At 39.0% G+C, this 20,788-nt stretch overlaps 1 protein-coding gene across 6 annotated transcripts in view; it reads right to left on the bottom strand.

Moving 5' to 3' along the window:
* Nucleotides 1-735: 735 nt before the first annotated feature.
* Nucleotides 736-20,788, bottom strand: part of fer1l4 (fer-1 like family member 4) — a 44,438-nt gene continuing 24,385 nt past the window's right edge. For 3 of the 6 annotated variants that reach the window (XM_087801423.1, XM_087801420.1, XM_087801424.1), the window contains 19 exons: nucleotides 20,514-20,624; nucleotides 20,281-20,442; nucleotides 20,030-20,222; nucleotides 19,762-19,862; nucleotides 18,648-18,767; nucleotides 18,320-18,359; nucleotides 17,626-17,732; nucleotides 16,203-16,337; nucleotides 16,013-16,132; nucleotides 15,040-15,167; nucleotides 14,801-14,971; nucleotides 11,704-11,858; nucleotides 11,465-11,646; nucleotides 5,669-5,754; nucleotides 5,336-5,609; nucleotides 5,126-5,249; nucleotides 2,807-3,108; nucleotides 2,637-2,737; nucleotides 736-1,488 (listed from right to left, as the gene is read on the bottom strand). In XM_087801423.1, the coding sequence (XP_087657549.1) occupies nucleotides 1,308-1,488; nucleotides 2,637-2,737; nucleotides 2,807-3,108; nucleotides 5,126-5,249; nucleotides 5,336-5,609; nucleotides 5,669-5,754; nucleotides 11,465-11,646; nucleotides 11,704-11,858; nucleotides 14,801-14,971; nucleotides 15,040-15,167; nucleotides 16,013-16,132; nucleotides 16,203-16,337; nucleotides 17,626-17,732; nucleotides 18,320-18,359; nucleotides 18,648-18,767; nucleotides 19,762-19,862; nucleotides 20,030-20,222; nucleotides 20,281-20,442; nucleotides 20,514-20,624 (2,793 nt within the window). In that variant the 3' untranslated portion in view covers nucleotides 736-1,307. The remainder of the gene's footprint in view (nucleotides 1,489-2,636; nucleotides 2,738-2,806; nucleotides 3,109-5,125; nucleotides 5,250-5,335; nucleotides 5,610-5,668; nucleotides 5,755-11,464; nucleotides 11,647-11,703; nucleotides 11,859-14,800; nucleotides 14,972-15,039; nucleotides 15,168-16,012; nucleotides 16,133-16,202; nucleotides 16,338-17,625; nucleotides 17,733-18,319; nucleotides 18,360-18,647; nucleotides 18,768-19,761; nucleotides 19,863-20,029; nucleotides 20,223-20,280; nucleotides 20,443-20,513; nucleotides 20,625-20,788) is intronic. The other 3 variants (XM_087801425.1, XM_087801422.1, XM_087801421.1) reach the window with 2 other exon arrangements.

The following is a 20,788-nucleotide window of genomic DNA, read 5'->3' as shown; positions in this document are numbered from 1 at the left end:
CGCGTGGCGCGCGCACCGAGCGTCGTTGTCAATGAAGACGCGGCGACGCGCTTTTAATTGACGACGATAAAAGAGCCAATTATGACTTTGACTTCCACTGAAACCAGTTTTTACCGTCGTTTTGAATACATTTTATCTTTTATAAATATATAAAAATATGTACAGTGGCCTTATGTAGATGTACAACTGATTTATGGCCAATTTAATTTTACTTTAAGATTAAAAAAACGGAACAATTAAACCAAAATTTATAAATGTATGCTCTTTAAAGTAATGCTACAGTTTTTTGACAAACTAGTGATGATATCATGTGATCACATCGAGTATAAATCATATTTTATTTGTTAAACAGGTCAGCAAAAGTAGAAACATGTTTTAATTTTGTTTTTATAGTCATGTTAAGGTAGAACTGTTAAGTAAATACGAGGAACATAATACATAATATGTAATACCAACACAACTGAAACGTTTATATTGTAAAAAACATGAACACTGCAAATTTAAATGAGATACACATGCGTCAAATACATTTATTACGAGTTCAAAGTCATAGAAAACCAATTTATAATGAAAATTAAGTCTTGTAAAATACATTTATTACGAGATTTAAGTCCTAAAGTATGTTTATTAAGAGATTTAAAGATTAAAGTCGTACAGTAATTAATTTATTTCGAAATTCAACAAGTATTTATGCATCTCGAACCTTCAGAAATTGTCACACGAGAACAAAAAAGGTGATTTTGACTTCATTGTTTATTTATTTTCCCACATATTTGATCACAAAACCTGAAGGAACAACAATTTTGAATTGAATTTTGAATTCACTTTTGTTTACAAAAATAAAAACGTTTATTACAAGAATCAGAATATTTAATAATGTTTTTTATAAAGTGTTTTTTTCATTTCATTTTCTGCCACAGGGGCCGCGGGGGGGCTGGAGTTTATGCTAGTTTCTTTAGCGAGAGGCGGGGGACACCCTGGACAGGACTCCAGTCCGTCTCAGGACAAACAACCATTCACACACACACACTCATACCTACACACAATTTCCGCCGAGTTCTCAATCAACCTCTGTATGTTTTTGGACTGTGGGAGGAAATCGGAGTGCCCGGAGTAAACCCACACAACACAGGGAGAAGATACAAACTCTACAAGTAGGTGCAAAGCTACGCAAGAAGATAATGCTTAAAGATTTAAGTAAAAAATATATTAGACAAGCGGCCGTTACATTATGACCAGCAGTCTAAAGGTGACAAGTGTGTGAAGACACGGGTGTTGAACCTGAAGCAGGAAGTAGACGAAGGTCTTCATCCACTGATCAGCAGAGCTGAGATCTGCTGAGGCACCGTGTACACCAGCAGTCCCAGGAAGAGGCCCAGGATGGCCAGGATGATCAGGGCGATGATGAACTTCTTGAACTTGGCCCAGATGAGATAAATGAAGGTCTTCATGGGGTTGACGAACCAGGAGAAGCTGGTGGTCGGTCGACTGAGGAAGATCATCAATAATGAGAGTTAGAATCACGACAAACTGTTGTGTATACGGGTGAGAGAAAATATAGATATATATCAATTTATCTATATTTTTTTGTTTTAAACTCTGTCAAACTTTGACAGCATTGTATTATTTTTTTAAATATTTTCTTTTTTTACTTTCATATCATATTTCATTTTGATCAAGGTTTTTTTTATGGTTTAAAGTTCAATAAAATTAGTTTAAAATAAAAATAATTTGGTTTCTTTAGTAACAATTAACATGTAAATATCCACAGTTTGTTAATTTTTGTGTTGCAATTAAAATTTTGGCCACTAGATGAAAGCAGCCATCCTGTCGTCCGCAGCTAAAGGAACAATGAAATCCCGGGGATGACTGAGGACGAGAGGATACAGTGAGTCCAGCAGCTTTTAAAGCTGATGTTTGGACATATTTTGGTTTGAAAACAAATGAAAGCAGTTACGACTTCGTCAAGAGTCATGTGGTCTGTAAATACTACAACACCAGAGTCAAGTACTGGACAATACTACACATATATACTTGTTACTACACTATCACAACACCAGAGTCAAGTACTGGACAATACTACACATATATACTTGTTACTACACTATCACAACACCAGAGTCAAGTACTGGACAATACTACACATATATACTTGTTACTACACTATCACAACACCAGAGTCAAGTACTGGACAATAATACACATATATACTTGTTACTACACTATCACTACACCAGAGTCAAGCACTGGACAATACTACACATATATACTTGTTACTACAGTATTACAACACCAGAGTCAAGTATTGGACAATAATACACATATATACTTGTTACTACACTATCACAACACCAGAGTCAAGTACTCTATAATACTACACATACTGTATATACTTGTTACTACACTATCACAACACCAGAGTCAAGTACTCTATAATACTACACATACTGTATATACTTGTTACTACACTATCACAACACCAGAGTCAAGTACTCGACAATACTTCACATATATATATACTTGTTACTACACTATCATGATATGTCACTGTATATTGTATTGTTAACCATGTATTGTGTAAACAGTTTCTTGTCAACACACAGCCCTGATGGTGTGTATTTGAGTGTGTTTCATACTTTGGTTTCTCCAGAGGTTCTGGTTCCTTGCGAGCTCTTCCCACTGGATTGGCTTCGGCTTGTTCTAAAGTCACCAACTGAAGCTCCGCCTCCACCTTCCCCTGAAAACACATCACAAAAGAACCGTCTCTGAATCTAGACCAGGACACAGTTGCTGGTTCGTCTCGTACCAGGAGCATCACGACGTTCCCACTGCTGTCTGTGAACTCCAGGTCCTCCTTCTTCAACTTGCTCCTCTTTTCTTTGGTCTTGGGCTTCTTCCCGCCTTTCTTCTCCTCCTTCTCCCTCTCCCTCTCCTCCTTCTCGATCTCCTCGGCCGTCTTGATGCGGGTCAGTGGCCACCAGCCCTTCATCTTCTTGGAGCGGAATATGGAGACGCGAGGACTGGCTCGGTCCTTGGCCATCCTGACGCTGCACTTGTCAGCAGACTTGGCTCCTCGAACCATGTCGCTGAGTCGGAGCTCGATGGCTCCTGTGAGGGAAGAGAAGGTTTTATTGACAAATAAAGACGAGACAACAACTGCATCAGATTTATTCTTTGGTTTAAGAAGCTCTTATTGGTTCGTTTCTCAGTTTTATGAGGAAACCTCTTTAAGTCATAACAGCCAGTATTTGACGACATTATTGATATTTATATTTATTTTGCTTTCATGACGCAACCTTTGGGCGAAGATGAGTTGAAAATATAAACTATTGCGATATTATTTATTTATTTTTTGCTTTCAAATCATATTTTATTTGTATCACAGTTCTGTTATGGTTAAAGTTTGTATTAAAAAAAATTAATTTACAATTAACAAGTAAATATTCACAGCGTTTGTTAATTTGTGTTGCAACTAAAATTCCGGCCACTAGATGAAATCAGCCATCATGTCGTCCGCAGCTAAAGGAAGAATGAAATCCCGCCAGACCCCGTCGATGACTGAGGACGAGAGGATACAGTGAGTCCAGCAGCTTTTAAAGCTGATGTTTGGACATATTTTTGTTTGAAAACAAACAAAAGCAGTTACGACTTCATCAAGAGTCATGTGGTCTGTAAATACTACAACACCAGAGTCAAGTACTCGACAATACTGAACATATATACTTGTTACTACACTATCACAACACCAGAGTCAAGTACTGGACAATACTACACATATATACTTGTTACTACACTATAACAACACCAGAGTCAAGTACTGGACAATACTACACATATATACTTGTTACTACACTATCACAACACCAGAGTCAAGTACTGGACAATACTACACATATATACTTGTTACTACACTATCACAACACCAGAGTCAAGTACTGGACAATACTACACATATATACTTGTTACTACACTATCACAACACCAGAGTCAAGTACTGGACAATACTACAACTATATCCTTGTTACTACACTATCACAACACCAGAGTCAAGTACTGGACAATACTACAACTATATCCTTGTTACTACACTATCACAACACCAGAGTCAAGTACTGGACAATACTACACATATATACTTGTTACTACACTATCACAACACCAGAGTCAAGTACTGGACAATACTACACATATATACTTGTTACTACACTATCACAACACCAGAGTAAAGTACTGGACAATACTACACATATATCCTTGTTACTACACTATCACAACACCAGGGTCAAGTACTGGACAATACTATACATATATCCTTGTTACTACACTATCACAACACCAGAGTCAAGTACTGGACAATACTACACATATATACTTGTTACTACACTATCACAACACCAGAGTCAAGTACTGGACAATACTACAACTATATCCTTGTTACTACACTATCACAACACCAGAGTCAAGTACTGGACAATACTACACATATATCCTTGTTACTACACTATCACAACACCAGAGTCAAGTACTGGACAATACTGAACATATATACTTGTTACTACACTATCACAACACCAGAGTCAAGTACTGGACAATACTACACATATATACTTGTTACTACACTATCACAACACCAGAGTCAAGTACTGGACAATACTACACATATATCCTTGTTACTACACTATCACAACACCAGAGTCAAGTACTGGACAATACTACACATATATACTTGTTACTACACTATCACAACACCAGAGTCAAGTTTTCGACAATACTAGAACTATATCCTAGTTAATACACTATCACTATATATTGTATTGTCGTCCTTGTATCGATATACATATCGTACGTAACAAAGGATTCTTGACAATACACACCTGTAGCAAAAATATCAATTATAGTATTTTTATTTTATTATTTCAACTGTACTTTTAAAATGGGTCTCACACAGTCTGGTACACTTCCTGTTTTATTGTGTGCGCCCCCCCCCCCCCGTGTGTGCATGTGTGGTTGTTATGATTAGAGTATTTTTATGAACTTTATTACTTTAAACGTTGCTCTCGTCACCCTTCATTAGCTAGTACTCTTCATAAATAAAGCGTCACTCCTTCATCCGTTCGTGTCTCACCCAGGAAGTCGTTGGCACTGATCCGGTCGTAGTCCCAGACCTGCAGCGTCAGGATGGCCGGCTGGCGGAACTCGGACTCCTCCAGCGAGAAGATGGACTCCTTCTTCTTGTAGACCACCTCTTTCTGCAGGAGCCAGAACCATCGTGTGAGAAGAACCACCGAAGAACCTGAAGAACCTGAAGAACCTCGTGACTCAGAAGAGACTTCACCTCTGAGGGAAGGTAGTCGAAGCGAAAGACGAATCTCCAGTTGAAGTTTCCTTCCCCGGTCAGAGAGCTGAAGTGGACGTCGGTCTCTTGCTTCTCTCCGTCCAGTCCTTTGATCCAGCTGAAGAACAAACCTCTTGTTGAATGATGTCCACCTGATGTGAAGATGCGTTCGTACCCTTTGACGTAGATGTCGGAGGTCGGGTCGCCCGTGAAGGGGTTGACGTCGTCCAGGATCACGTCGTCCGTGTTCCAGATGATGACCCGGAGCTCGTACCTGTGAGGAGGTTTAGAGTCCATGAACGGATCACGACGGCGGAGTATCTAAGAACTCACTGGACGGGCAGACGAGGCTTGATGTCGACGGGAGGCGGAGCCGGGATGTCGGTGGGAAACATGTCGAGCCACATGTGGAGATAACCCTGAACACACACACATGTGAAGATAACCCTGAACACACACACATGTGAAGATAACCCTGAACACACACACATGTGGAGATAACCCTGAACACACACACATGTGAAGATAACCCTGAACACACACACATGTGAAGATAACCCTGAACACACACACATGTGGAGATAACCCTGAACACACACACATGTGAAGATAACCCTGAACACACACACATGTGAAGATAACCCTGAACACACACACATGTGAAGATAACCCTGAACACACACACATGTGGAGATAACCCTGAACACACACACATGTGAAGATAACCCTGAACACACACACATGTGAAGATAACCCTGAACACACACACATGTGAAGATAACCCTGAACACACACACATGTGGAGATAACCCTGAACACACACACATGTGAAGATAACCCTGAACACACACACATGTGAAGATAACCCTGAACACACACACATGTGAAGATAACCCTGAACACACACACATGTGGAGATAACCCTGAACACACACACATGTGAAGATAACCCTGAACACACACACATGTGAAGATAACCCTGAACACACACACATGTGAAGATAACCCTGAACACACACACATGTGGAGATAACCCTGAACACACACACATGTGAAGATAACCCTGAACACACACACATGTGAAGATAACCCTGAACACACACACATGTGGAGATAACCCTGAACACACACACATGTGGAGATAACCCTGAACACACACACATGTGGAGATAACCCCGAACACACACACATGTGAAGATAACCCTGAACACACACACATGTGAAGATAACCCTGAACACACACACATGTGGAGATAACCCTGAACACACACACATGTGAAGATAACCCTGAACACACACACATGTGGAGATAACCCTGAACACACACACATGTGAAGATAACACTGAACACACACACATGTGGAGATAACCCTGAACACACACACATGTGGAGATAACCCTGAACACACACGTGAAGATAACCCTGAACACACACACATGTGGAGATAACCCTGAACACACACACATGTGAAGATAACCCTGAACACACACACATGTGGAGATAACCCTGAACACACACGTGAAGATAACCCTGAACACACACACATGTGGAGATAACCCTGAACACACACACATGTGGAGATAACCCTGAACACACACACATGTGGAGATAACCCTGAACACACACGTGAAGATAACCCTGAACACACACACATGTGGAGATAACCCTGAACACACACACATGTGAAGATAACCCTGAACACACACACATGTGGAGATAACACTGAACACACACACATGTGGAGATAACCCTGAACACACACACATGTGGAGATAACCCTGAACACACACGTGAAGATAACCCTGAACACACACACATGTGGAGATAACCCTGAACACACACACATGTGAAGATAACCCTGAACACACACACATGTGGAGATAACCCTGAACACACACATATGTGAAGATAACCCTGAACACACACACATGTGGAGATAACCCTGAACACACACACATGTGAAGATAACCCTGAACACACACACATGTGGAGATAACCCTGAACACACACACATGTGAAGATAACCCTGAACACACACACATGTGAAGATAACCCTGAACACACACACATGTGAAGATAACCCTGAACACACACACATGTGAAGATAACCCTGAACACACACACATGTGGAGATAACCCTGAACACACACACATGTGAAGATAACCCTGAACACACACACATGTGAAGATAACCCTGAACACACACACATGTGGAGATAACCCTGAACACACACACATGTGAAGATAACCCTGAACACACACACATGTGAAGATAACCCTAAACACACACACATGTGGAGATAACCCTGAACACACACACATGTGAAGATAACCCTGAACACACACACATGTGAAGATAACCCTGAACACACACACATGTGAAGATAACCCTGAACACACACACATGTGGAGATAACCCTGAACACACACACATGTGAAGATAACCCTGAACACACACACATGTGAAGATAACCCTGAACACACACACATGTGAAGATAACCCTGAACACACACACATGTGGAGATAACCCTGAACACACACACATGTGAAGATAACCCTGAACACACACACATGTGAAGATAACCCTGAACACACACACATGTGAAGATAACCCTGAACACACACACATGTGGAGATAACCCTGAACACACACACATGTGAAGATAACCCTGAACACACACACATGTGAAGATAACCCTGAACACACACACATGTGAAGATAACCCTGAACACACACACATGTGGAGATAACCCTGAACACACACACATGTGAAGATAACCCTGAACACACACACATGTGAAGATAACCCTGAACACACACACATGTGGAGATAACCCTGAACACACACACATGTGGAGATAACCCTGAACACACACACATGTGGAGATAACCCCGAACACACACACATGTGAAGATAACCCTGAACACACACACATGTGAAGATAACCCTGAACACACACACATGTGGAGATAACCCTGAACACACACACATGTGAAGATAACCCTGAACACACACACATGTGGAGATAACCCTGAACACACACACATGTGAAGATAACACTGAACACACACACATGTGGAGATAACCCTGAACACACACACATGTGGAGATAACCCTGAACACACACGTGAAGATAACCCTGAACACACACACATGTGGAGATAACCCTGAACACACACACATGTGGAGATAACCCTGAACACACACATATGTGAAGATAACCCTGAACACACACACATGTGGAGATAACCCTGAACACACACACATGTGAAGATAACCCTGAACACACACACATGTGGAGATAACCCTGAACACACACACATGTGAAGATAACCCTGAACACACACACATGTGAAGATAACCCTGAACACACACACATGTGAAGATAACCCTGAACACACACACATGTGGAGATAACCCTGAACACACACACATGTGAAGATAACCCTGAACACACACACATGTGAAGATAACCCTGAACACACACACATGTGGAGATAACCCTGAACACACACACATGTGAAGATAACCCTGAACACACACACATGTGAAGATAACCCTAAACACACACACATGTGGAGATAACCCTGAACACACACACATGTGGAGATAACCCTGAACACACACACATGTGAAGATAACCCTGAACACACACACATGTGAAGATAACCCTGAACACACACACATGTGGAGATAACCCTGAACACACACACATGTGGAGATAACCCTGAACACACACACATGTGAAGATAACCCTGAACACACACACATGTGAAGATAACCCTGAACACACACACATGTGGAGATAACCCTGAACACACACACATGTGAAGATAACCCTGAACACACACACATGTGAAGATAACCCTGAACACACACACGTGTGAAGATAACCCTGAACACACACACGTGTGGAGATAACCCTGAACACACACACATGTGAAGATAACCCTGAACACACACACATGTGGAGATAACCCTGAACACACACACATGTGAAGATAACCCTGAACACACACACATGTGAAGATAACCCTGAAAACACACACATGTGGAGATAACCCTGAACACACACACATGTGGAGATAACCCTGAACACACACACATGTGAAGATAAACCTGAACACACACACATGTGAAGATAACCCTGAACACACACACATGTGAAGATAACCCTGAACACACACACATGTGGAGATAACCCTGAACACACACACATGTGGAGATAACCCTGAACACACACACATGTGAAGATAACCCTGAACACACACACACATGTGAAGATAACCCTGAACACACACACATGTGGAGATAACCCTGAACACACACACATGTGGAGATAACCCTGAACACACACACATGTGAAGATAACCCTGAACACACACACATGTGAAAATAACCCTGAACACACACACATGTGAAGATAACCCTGAACACACACACATGTGAAGATAACCCTGAACACACACACATGTGAAGATAACCCTGAACACACACACACATGTGAAGATAACCCTGAACACACACACACATGTGAAGATAACCCTGAACACACACACATGTGGAGATAACCCTGAACACACACACATGTGAAGATAACCCTGAACACACACGCATGTGAAGATAACCCTGTGACACACACACATGTGAAGATAACCCTGAACACACACACATGTGAAGATAACCCTGAACACACACACATGTGAAGATAACCCTGTGACACACACACATGTGAAGATAACCCTGAACACACACACATGTGAAGATAACCCTGTGACACACACACATGTGAAGATAACCCTGTGACACACACACATGTGAAGATAACCCTGTGACACACACACATGTGAAGATAACCCTGAACACACACACATGTGAAGATAACCCTGAACACACACGCATGTGAAGATAACCCTGAACACACACACATGTGAAGATAACCCTGAACACACACACATGTGAAGATAACCCTGAACACACACACATGTGGCGATAACCCTGAACACACACACATGTGGAGATAACCCTGAACATAAACATATAAACTAATATAATCAAACTACTTTTTTTAACATGTTAAAGAAATGAGGACTATTTCATTTTTCTGTCATTCCTCTCAACAACCTTCTCAGTTGACCCGAACAGCTCTTACGATGCTTTGCCGCCCAGTCAACCGATCAAACCTTTGATATAGCAACAGATATCCACAGTGTTGGTTCATTTTTGTTGCACAATTAAACTTCTGGCCTCTAGATGGCAGCAGTCATTAAGCTTTAGGAACAACGGTATCACGGCGATGTCTGAGGACGAGAGGATACAGTGACTCCGGCAGCTTTTAAAGCTGATGTTTGTCAATAATACACATATATACTTGTTACTACACTATCACAACACCAGAGTCAAGTACAGGACAATACTACACATATATACTTGTTACTACACTATCACAACAACAGAGTCAAGTACTGGACAATACTACACATATATACTTGTTACTACACTATCACAACACCAGAGTCAAGTACTGGACAATACTACACATATACTTGTTACTACACTATCACAACACCAGAGTCAAGTACTGGACAATACTACACATATATACTTGTTACTACACTATCACAACACCAGAGTCAAGTACTGGGCAATACTACACATATATACTTGTTACTACACTATCAAAACACCAGAGTCAAGTACTGGACAATACTACACATATATACTTGTTCCTACACTATCACAACACCAGAGTCAAGTACTGGACAATACTACACATATACTTGTTCCTACACTATCACAACACCAGAGTCAAGTACTGGACAATACTACACATATATACTTGTTCCTACACTATCACTTTATATCCCTAATGTAACCATGTCTCGTGATACGTATTGTATACAGATTCTTGCTAATAATACAGTTTTGTTTCGACCAATAATCCATTACTAAACAGATCAGTGTTTAGAAAGGCATCATGGCAGTTTTGTTGTCACCATAAGTAATGTGGGTTCTGTGATTGGTCAGACAGGTGATCAAAAGATAAACACAGAGCTTCGTTGTTCCTCTGTTGCCACAATGCATTTAAATATACAGTATCTTGTACAAGTAAAAAACTGTGGTACCTGTGGTAGACCAGGTTTACTGTTGTTCATCAGCGGTCGGATCTCCACGTGCTCCGGCACCAGAGCAAGCGTCCCAGGCAGGATCTTGGTCATCTCTGCCCAGTGATGGAGGACGTGCAGAGCTGAATGTTCCTCGATCTCCTCCAGGTCTTCTGGAGTCAACGGGTTCTTCTTCTGCAGGTCTGCAGGAACAATGTTTGAGTGACACTCGTTCCTTCGTCTGCTCGTCTCACTCTCACCTTCAGGAACGGCGTCTGGTGGTATTTTGAAAACCCGGTTCGACACCTTGACCTGCATGGATCTGTATTCAGGAGCCGGGATCCCGTTCCTCTTGCACAGCTCCGCCAAGATGGCCGCCGGCCTTGTGATGTCACGCCACATGTTGTAGCCGCTCCTGAAGACGAGAGATGTTGAGTCGCAGCAACTTCGAGTATTGGACAATACTACACATATATCCTTGTTACTATAGTATCACAACATCAGAGTAAAGTACTCAACAATACTACACATATATACTTGTTACTACACTATCACAACACTAGAGTCAAGTACTGGACAATACTACACATATATACTTGTTACTATAGTATCACAACACCAGAGTCAAGTACTCAACAATACTACACATATATACTTGTTACTACACTATCACAACACCAGAGTCAAGTATTGGACAATACTACACATATATACTTGTTACTACAGTATCACAACACCAGAGTCAAGTACTCGACAATACTACACATATATACTTGTTACTACAGTATCACCACACCAGAGTCAAGTACTCGACAATACTACACATATATACTTGTTACTATAGTATCACAACACCAGAGTCAAGTACTCGACAATACTACACATATATACTTGTTACTACACTATCACAACACCAGAGTCAAGTACTCGACAATACTACACATATATACTTGTTACTATAGTATCACAACACCAGAGTCAAGTACTCGACAATACTACACATATATACTTGTTACTACAGTATCACAACACCAGAGTCAAGTACTCGACAATACTACACATATATACTTGTTACTACACTATCACAACACCAGAGTCAAGTACTCGACAATACTACACATATATACTTGTTACTACACTATCACAACACCAGAGTCAAGTACTCGACAATACTACACATATATACTTGTTACTACACTATCACAACACCAGAGTCAAGTACTCGACAATACTACACATATATACTTGTTACTACACTATCACAACACCAGAGTCAAGTACTGGACAATACTACACATATATCCTTGTTACTATAGTATCACAACATCAGAGTAAAGTACTCAACAATACTACACATATATACTTGTTACTACACTATCACAACACCAGAGTCAAGTACTGGACAATACTACACATATATACTTGTTACTATAGTATCACAACACCAGAGTCAAGTACTCAACAATACTACACATATATACTTGTTACTACACTATCACAACACCAGAGTCAAGTATTGGACAATACTACACATATATACTTGTTACTACAGTATCACAACACCAGAGTCAAGTACTCGACAATACTACACATATATACTTGTTACTACAGTATCACCACACCAGAGTCAAGTACTCGACAATACTACACATATATACTTGTTACTATAGTATCACAACACCAGAGTCAAGTACTCGACAATACTACACATATATACTTGTTACTACACTATCACAACACCAGAGTCAAGTACTCGACAATACTACACATATATACTTGTTACTATAGTATCACAACACCAGAGTCAAGTACTCGACAATACTACACATATATACTTGTTACTACAGTATCACAACACCAGAGTCAAGTACTCGACAATACTACACATATATACTTGTTACTACACTATCACCACACCAGAGTCAAGTACTCGACAATACTACACATATATACTTGTTACTACACTATCACAACACCAGAGTCAAGTACTCGACAATACTACACATATATACTTGTTACTACACTATCACAACACCAGAGTCAAGTACTCGACAATACTACACATATATACTTGTTACTACACTATCACCACACCAGACTCAAGTACTCGACAATACTACACATATATACTTGTTACTACACTATCACAACACCAGAGTCAAGTACTCGACAATACTACACATATATACTTGTTACTAAACTATCACAACACCAGAGTCAAGTACTCGACAATACTAAACATATATACTTGTTACTACACTATCACAACACCAGAGTCAAGTACTGGACAATACTACACACATATACTTGTTACTACACTATCACCACACCAGAGTCAAGTACTCGACAATACTACACATATATACTTGTTACTACACTATCACCACACCAGACTCAAGTACTCGACAATACTACACATATATACTTGTTACTACACTATCACCACACCAGAGTCAAGTACTCGACAATACTACACATATATACTTGTTACTACACTATCACCACACCAGAGTCAAGTACTCAACAATACTACACATATATACTTGTTACTACACTATCACAACACCAGAGTCAAGTACTGGACAATACTACACACATATACTTGTTACTACACTATCACAACACCAGAGTCAAGTACTGGACAATACTACACACATATACTTGTTACTACACTATCACAACACCAGAGTCAAGTACTGGACAATACTACACATATATACTTGTTACTACAGTATCACAACACCAGAGTCAAATACTCAACAATACACGGATCAAGAATATCAGTGTCTTCAGAATATTTAATAAGTATTTTAAAATATAAATGTTGAAACCTAGAATGTCTTTATTGAAATGTTTTTAAACATATTATTATTTTAAACCACGGGATATAATCATATTGAAAGGTGGATTTTTTTTTTAAGAATTTATCAATTTAATTAATAAAAAGAAAATTGTACAAAGATTTATTTTGTTGTTTTAAATAAATGGAATTAAAAAAATCGAATATTTTCTAAATAAATTGCATTTAATTTCAATAATTAAAAAATACATTTTATTTATTCCTTGGGTTTTTGTTTTTTACATTTAACTTAAAAGCATCGGGTAAAATATATTTAATTTAAAACGTTTATTTTTTAATTAGAATACCAAACTATGTGTAAAATAAAGAGTAAATAATATATATTATTAATTATATTCAGTCTTTTAAATTCACTTCAAAAGTGTAAAAAATAAAAACCAATTATATATAATATTGAAATTATTATTATAATTGATCGTTTTCAATTAAAAGTTTCAACATTTGAAACCAGCTAATATTCTAATGAATATATTTAAATAGATCCTCCACCGACTTACGTGTCGTAATAAAGCGCCAGACCACACGTGGCTCGGTGGCGACTGTAGAACCGGTTCTCCAGGTCCACTCTGGTCTCCCCGATGACGTCGTCGGCGCCGACCATGTCGTGATCCATCACGGTGACGGCGAGCTCGGTCTCCAGCGGGAACGACACCGTGAACTCGAACACTCTGACGGACAGAGAGACTCGTCAGCAGTCGAGCCGCGAGAGAAGACGACCTGACAGAGTGACACCGACTCTCCGAAAACCGGGTTCAGCTGTTTTGGGATGTATTTGTCTTTGGTGTCCAGAGTCTGCTGTCCGATCCGTAGAGCCAAGTACGGGTCGGCTTTACCGTTGGGGTCGGTGGGCGAGAGGGTCGTCGCCTGCAGGTTTAAACCATTTCATGCATTTAAAGCAGGTTATGGAAGTAAATCAGTCGCATCAGACCATGAATTAAGGAATTTAATATTTAAAATGTTGAAACTTTATTAAATTATGCTAGCATTTTTAATTGGATTATTTCTTTTTAGATTTTAATTAAAATAATTATGATAATAGGTTTATTTATTTGTATTTATTTTTAAATAATTTAATTCCAAATTCAATTTCTTTTTTTTTATTAAGGTATGTTTTTTTTAATAATATTTCTTACACAGAGTTGTAGTTATTTTAATTCCAATATTGGTATAATAGTGTAAACATTTTTATATGGAATTAAAAAGGCTAAGAATTAGAAATTATTGAGATTAGAAAATTGGTTTTTGAATTATTGAAATAAGAAAATTAAACTCTATGTGTGAGAAAATGTTCATTTTGAATTTAGTTTTTTAAATTAAATTATAAAAAAAATACAAATTCCAACTTTCTATTTGGAAAATATTGAGTAAAATTAAAAATAATTAAAAAGATAAATTGTTTTAAAAATTCAATTCAAGTTTCAACATTTAAAAAGTGTTAAATTCAACAATTCAAAACTGTAGAGAGAGAACTACAAATTCCAATTTTGTAAATTAATGTATATTTTTTTTAATAATATTTATAACACAGAACTTTTGATATTTTAATTCCAATATTCAATATCAATTTAAACGGTCACTTTAGAAAATATTGCGTAACATTATCCAAAGATAATTAAATGGTTAAAAAAAAGTTAAGTCAATTCAAGTTTCAACATTTAAAAAGTGTTCAACACTGAGATACGACTATAGATCCAGGGAAAGATATTGACCTTGACGACATAAACCCGGACCAGGATCTTCAAGGGCGAGTTATTTGGAAGTCCGTTTGTGATCAGACACTTGCTGTTCTCCTCGTCGTCATCATCGATGGGGTACACCAGGAACGACCCCTGTGTGGCGGGAGAAGGAAACATTTGAAAAATGAAGAAACGTTCACCGCAGCCGCTCGTTCAACCTCACCTTGCACTTTCCCATCATCCTCTCCTCCTCGTCGTCCTCGTTGTCTTCTCCCACCGCGCTGCCTTTGAACAGCGGGAAGATCTTCAGCCAGTCCTGGAACTGACTGAACTCGTTCTCCAGCTCGCCTCCGTACAGCTGAACACACACAACATACATCAGAATATTCAAGGGTTGAATTTACTGTATCAAGCTTTCAGCCAATCATGGAGACACTATTATATACAACATTTTATATTGAATTTAAAAGGCTACGAATTAAAACATATTTAAGGTAGAACATTTAAATTTTAATTAGTGGACTTAGAATATTAAACTCTATGAGTCAAAAAATCTATCATTTTTTAAATATTTACATTATTAAATTCAAATATTCAAAAAAAAATGTTCAATGCTTGAAAAGAAAAAAATATCAATAAACAAATTAAATGTCAACATTTGAGATACTTTCATAGTCGTCACAGAGATGAGAAGATTTCTTTGGGTCTAGGAAATTTGATTGAATTCGCTCTAGTAGAAGAACTCACATTTCTCCGATCCTTCAAACTCTTCACTGGCTGCCAGTTTCTTTCAGGATCATTTTAAAATTCTGGTTCTTACTTTCAGATCTATTCATGGTCAGACCTTCCATCAGTGATCTGATCCAGACTTACACCCCAGCTCGGGCTCTGAGGTCTGTGGATCAGAATCTACTGATGGTTCCTGAACACGGTTCAGGACCAGAGGAGAGAAATCCTTCCAGACTGTTGCTCCTAAGCTTTAGAACCATCTCTGTGTTTGATGATCTACTGACTCCTTCAAGAAACATCTGTGTTTGATGATCTACTGACTCCTTCAAGAAACATCTGTGTTTGATGATCTACTGACTCCTTCAAGAAACATCTGTGTTTGATGATCTACTGACTCCTTCAAGAAACATCTGTGTTTGATGATCTACTGACTCCTTCAAGAAACATCTGTGTTTGATGATCTACTGACTCCTTCAAGAAACATCTGTGTTTGATGATCTACTGACTCCTTCAAGAAACATCTGTGTTTGATGATCTACTGACTCCTTCAAGAAACATCTGTGTGTTTGATGATCTACTGACTCCTTCAAGAAACATCTGTGTTTGATGATCTACTGACTCCTTCAAGAAACATCTGTGTTTGATGATCTACTGACTCCTTCAAGAAACATCTGTGTTTGATGATCTACTGACTCCTTCAAGAAACATCTGTGTTTGATGATCTACTGACTCCTTCAAGAAACATCTCAAGACACTTTCATTCGTGCAGGATTTTCCTTGATTCTTGACCTTTTAGTATATATTTAATTGAGTATTGTTTTGATTGTTTAAGTGCTTTGTGACCCTGGTCTGGAAAAGCGCTCCACAAATATAAATTACTTACTTACTTAAATGTTACTATCAAGTAAAAACTTCACCTTCAGTGTTGCCATTTTCTTGCGTTTCGGAGGCTCCATCTCCACGACCACAGCATCGTTGTCCTCATCTTCATCTTCCATGTTTGCAAACGTGACATTTCCTGCATCTGTCAAATTTGCACGTTTTTACACTTGATCAAAACGCATATTTGTTTTGTTAAAAATGGAGAAGGTCGAAGCTAAAGTAGCTCAAACAAATCCGCCAGTGTGTTGAATATGAATTAAATGTGTTTGTGTAAATGTCTTTCACAAATATATTTATCTTTATACAAAACATATATCTGTATTTTACTATCTGTTATTTAGTTTGTATATTGATTTAATTATTTAATAGTATGTATGTTTTTAATTTGTATATACTGTATATTTAATTATTAATTTATATTCATTTTATTTGTTTGTTTTTTTTTCCTGTATATTTGCTGCAGCACTGTCTCAACAATGGATTGTTTTTTGACAATAAAGACAATATTTTCTATTGGAAAGGCTTGTTGGAGCAAATCCAGGAGTTAAAGTAGGATGAGTGAAACATTTCTTCATTATTTACCACTTGTTCTAGCAGCGACTAGGGGCAGGGACACCCTGGAAAGCTTGATGGTTAATGTAGGGATCAGTTCTCACACATCTTGTGGCATCAACTTCTCTGACATATTAAAAAAAAATGAGGAAAATAACGTTTTTAATAAATGTTTACCCATTTCTGCACGTTCCTGCTTTTCCAGGAGCTCAGCAGCCTGGAACAGCACATGAGAGAATATTAAAAAAGGGAATTAAACTCATAAAACATCTTTGTTTTCAGTATAATCGTGCATTTCTATCAACTCCTTATTTGCAAAGTACACAATCGACATTACTCAGTTGTGTATTAAAAAAGAACCAACATTTTCAAATATTTATTATTTTCAATGTATAGTATTGAGGTTAAACCTCCAGTATCGTAGTAACTTCATGAAACGACAGCGACTTTTGCTGATAAAGTTCTGGCTCATCTGTGTAGTTTGGTGTGAGAAGGACAAACTTACCAGCCGGTCCAGCTCGTCCAGTGAAGCGTAGTATTTGGACCACCAGTCCAGCTCCTCCACCTCGGGTGCTTCCTCCTCCAGCTCTTCATCAGTCTTCCTCAGTTTCTTAAAGGGATCCTTCTGGTGAAAAACATGAATGTGGAGTAAATACAGGGTTGAAATGATAGAAAATATAGAACTTTTAAATAAAAACATGTGATCAATTATTGGTCGAACATAGTCTTGAATTAAAATCTTGAATTAAAATCATCTCAATAATCATCAGTAAACATTTTTTAGGAGCAACATCTGTTCGACTGAAACTGAAGTTAATCAAAAACCACTTTGAAGACAAATGTATTGAATATTTCGCTTTTATATACAACAGGTGTGTTTGAATGATCAAACAAGTGTTGCATTTGGATAAAGTTCTATTCTTTAATCTCTAATCTAGTTTTGTTTAAATGTCAGCAACTACATAAACGATCCACTAATTAATCAAAAAGTAAAATCAATGTAATAGTTATGGTATTAATTATTCATTTTATTATTGTTTATCTCCAAATGTGCCTTTTTGAAACTGCAGGAGCCTCATCAAGGATGTGATGGAGAAACATGTGGTTCTGGAGGTTGTACACGCCTGTACTAAAGAAACCAAATATGATAAACTTGTACAATGGTTCAGTTTCTCTGATGCAAAACAGTTACACTGAAGGCAAAAATATTTATTAACTAAAGTCAAGGTGTTTCATATTTAACTGCTTTTCTTCTTCTGCTGATGAAGTAAAATAAATAATTTATTCAGAAATTTACAAGAAAGTAAAATCAGATAGTGTGAACTCCCATGATGCTTTTCTCTGCTCTGCTCTATTGAGTGACGGCAGATGTGTTGCTTCAACACTGTATTTGTGTTGGGATTAGTTGGCTGGGCGGCAAAGCATTATGGGAGCATTACAGGGCACCGTTCCTGAGAAGGTCGTTGGGAGGGATGACTCGGGTTCAAATTAATGCATTGATAAATATATGTTGTTAATTTAACAAGTAAAATGGTCATTGGATGCGAGAGGTTATCAGAACGAACCCCTTCAACAAACCTCTGCATTCAAACACAACGATCAGATATTATTGATCTCACCAGCTTCATGGAGATCTTCGAGTGAGCGATGGACAGGTTGGTGAGTTTGATGCTCTTCACTGAGATCAGGGAGGGCTTCTTCTTCGTGAAGCTGGCCTTGACTGCGGAACAAAGTGGACGTTAGAAAGATGAGACCATGAGTGAGCAACCCTTTATTAGGTTGTTTAGGTCTAGTCAAGACTAGTTATTGACAACGACAGCTAGTTAATGATAGGTCAGATCGTATCTCTAGAATCTGTTTCAACCCCTCAGAGCACGAGCGACTGACCAAAACTACTTCTTTCACGTAAAGGTTTCGGCTCATCGTCTTCCTCCTCTGGCTCCTCCATCAGCTCACGAGGGGTGTAATCCATGAGGCTCTGGACCACATAAGACCCGACCAGAGCGACGCGGCCGAACGCCCGATGCTCCACCACGAACAGGGTCAGAGGAGGGTGAAGGTAGGTCTGCTCTGGAAGCTCCTGAAAGATAGCGTTTTTTTTAAATGACGTCAATCAACTCACAAACGCTTCATCTTACCACGTGAAGAAAACGAGACACCTCCTTGAAGTTGGGGTGGCCCTTAAAGTCCTGGATCTCCTCGGACTCCAGCTGCTTCCCGCCACACTCCACCCTCACCAGGGGTCGATCGACCTCAAACAGCTGCACACGCTTCAGGTCACGCAAACCCCAGAAGAGAACCTGAAGCAATGTTTGTGTCCGTTAGTTGTTTTCCTCCCAGATATTGACGTGGCCTTCAAGTGTTGGGTCACCTCGATCCTGAAGGTCCTCAGGACGGGCTGAACCCCTGCAGGGATCAGGAAGATCTGCTTGTCCTCCACATAGGTCAGCTCCTGGGGGTCAACGCTGCTGGGGAGGGTCGGCTGCAGCGAGTTCGAAGGATATTATTCAGAAAAATATTCATGTCTGAGGCAACTCAATATTGAGAATATCTGTCTGTACACACAAGGTCTAGAGAACTTTTAGAACGTTTGCATTAGATGTTACTACAAATCATTTTTACTCCGTTGAGTGTGTAATAACTTAC

Source organism: Callionymus lyra, chromosome 10, assembly GCF_982586985.1.
Source record: "Callionymus lyra chromosome 10, fCalLyr1.hap1.1, whole genome shotgun sequence".
Taxonomy (NCBI): Eukaryota; Metazoa; Chordata; class Actinopteri; order Syngnathiformes; family Callionymidae; genus Callionymus; species Callionymus lyra.
The sequence above is the reverse complement of the archived record's forward strand: the minus strand, read 5'-3'. Positions and strand labels throughout refer to the sequence as shown.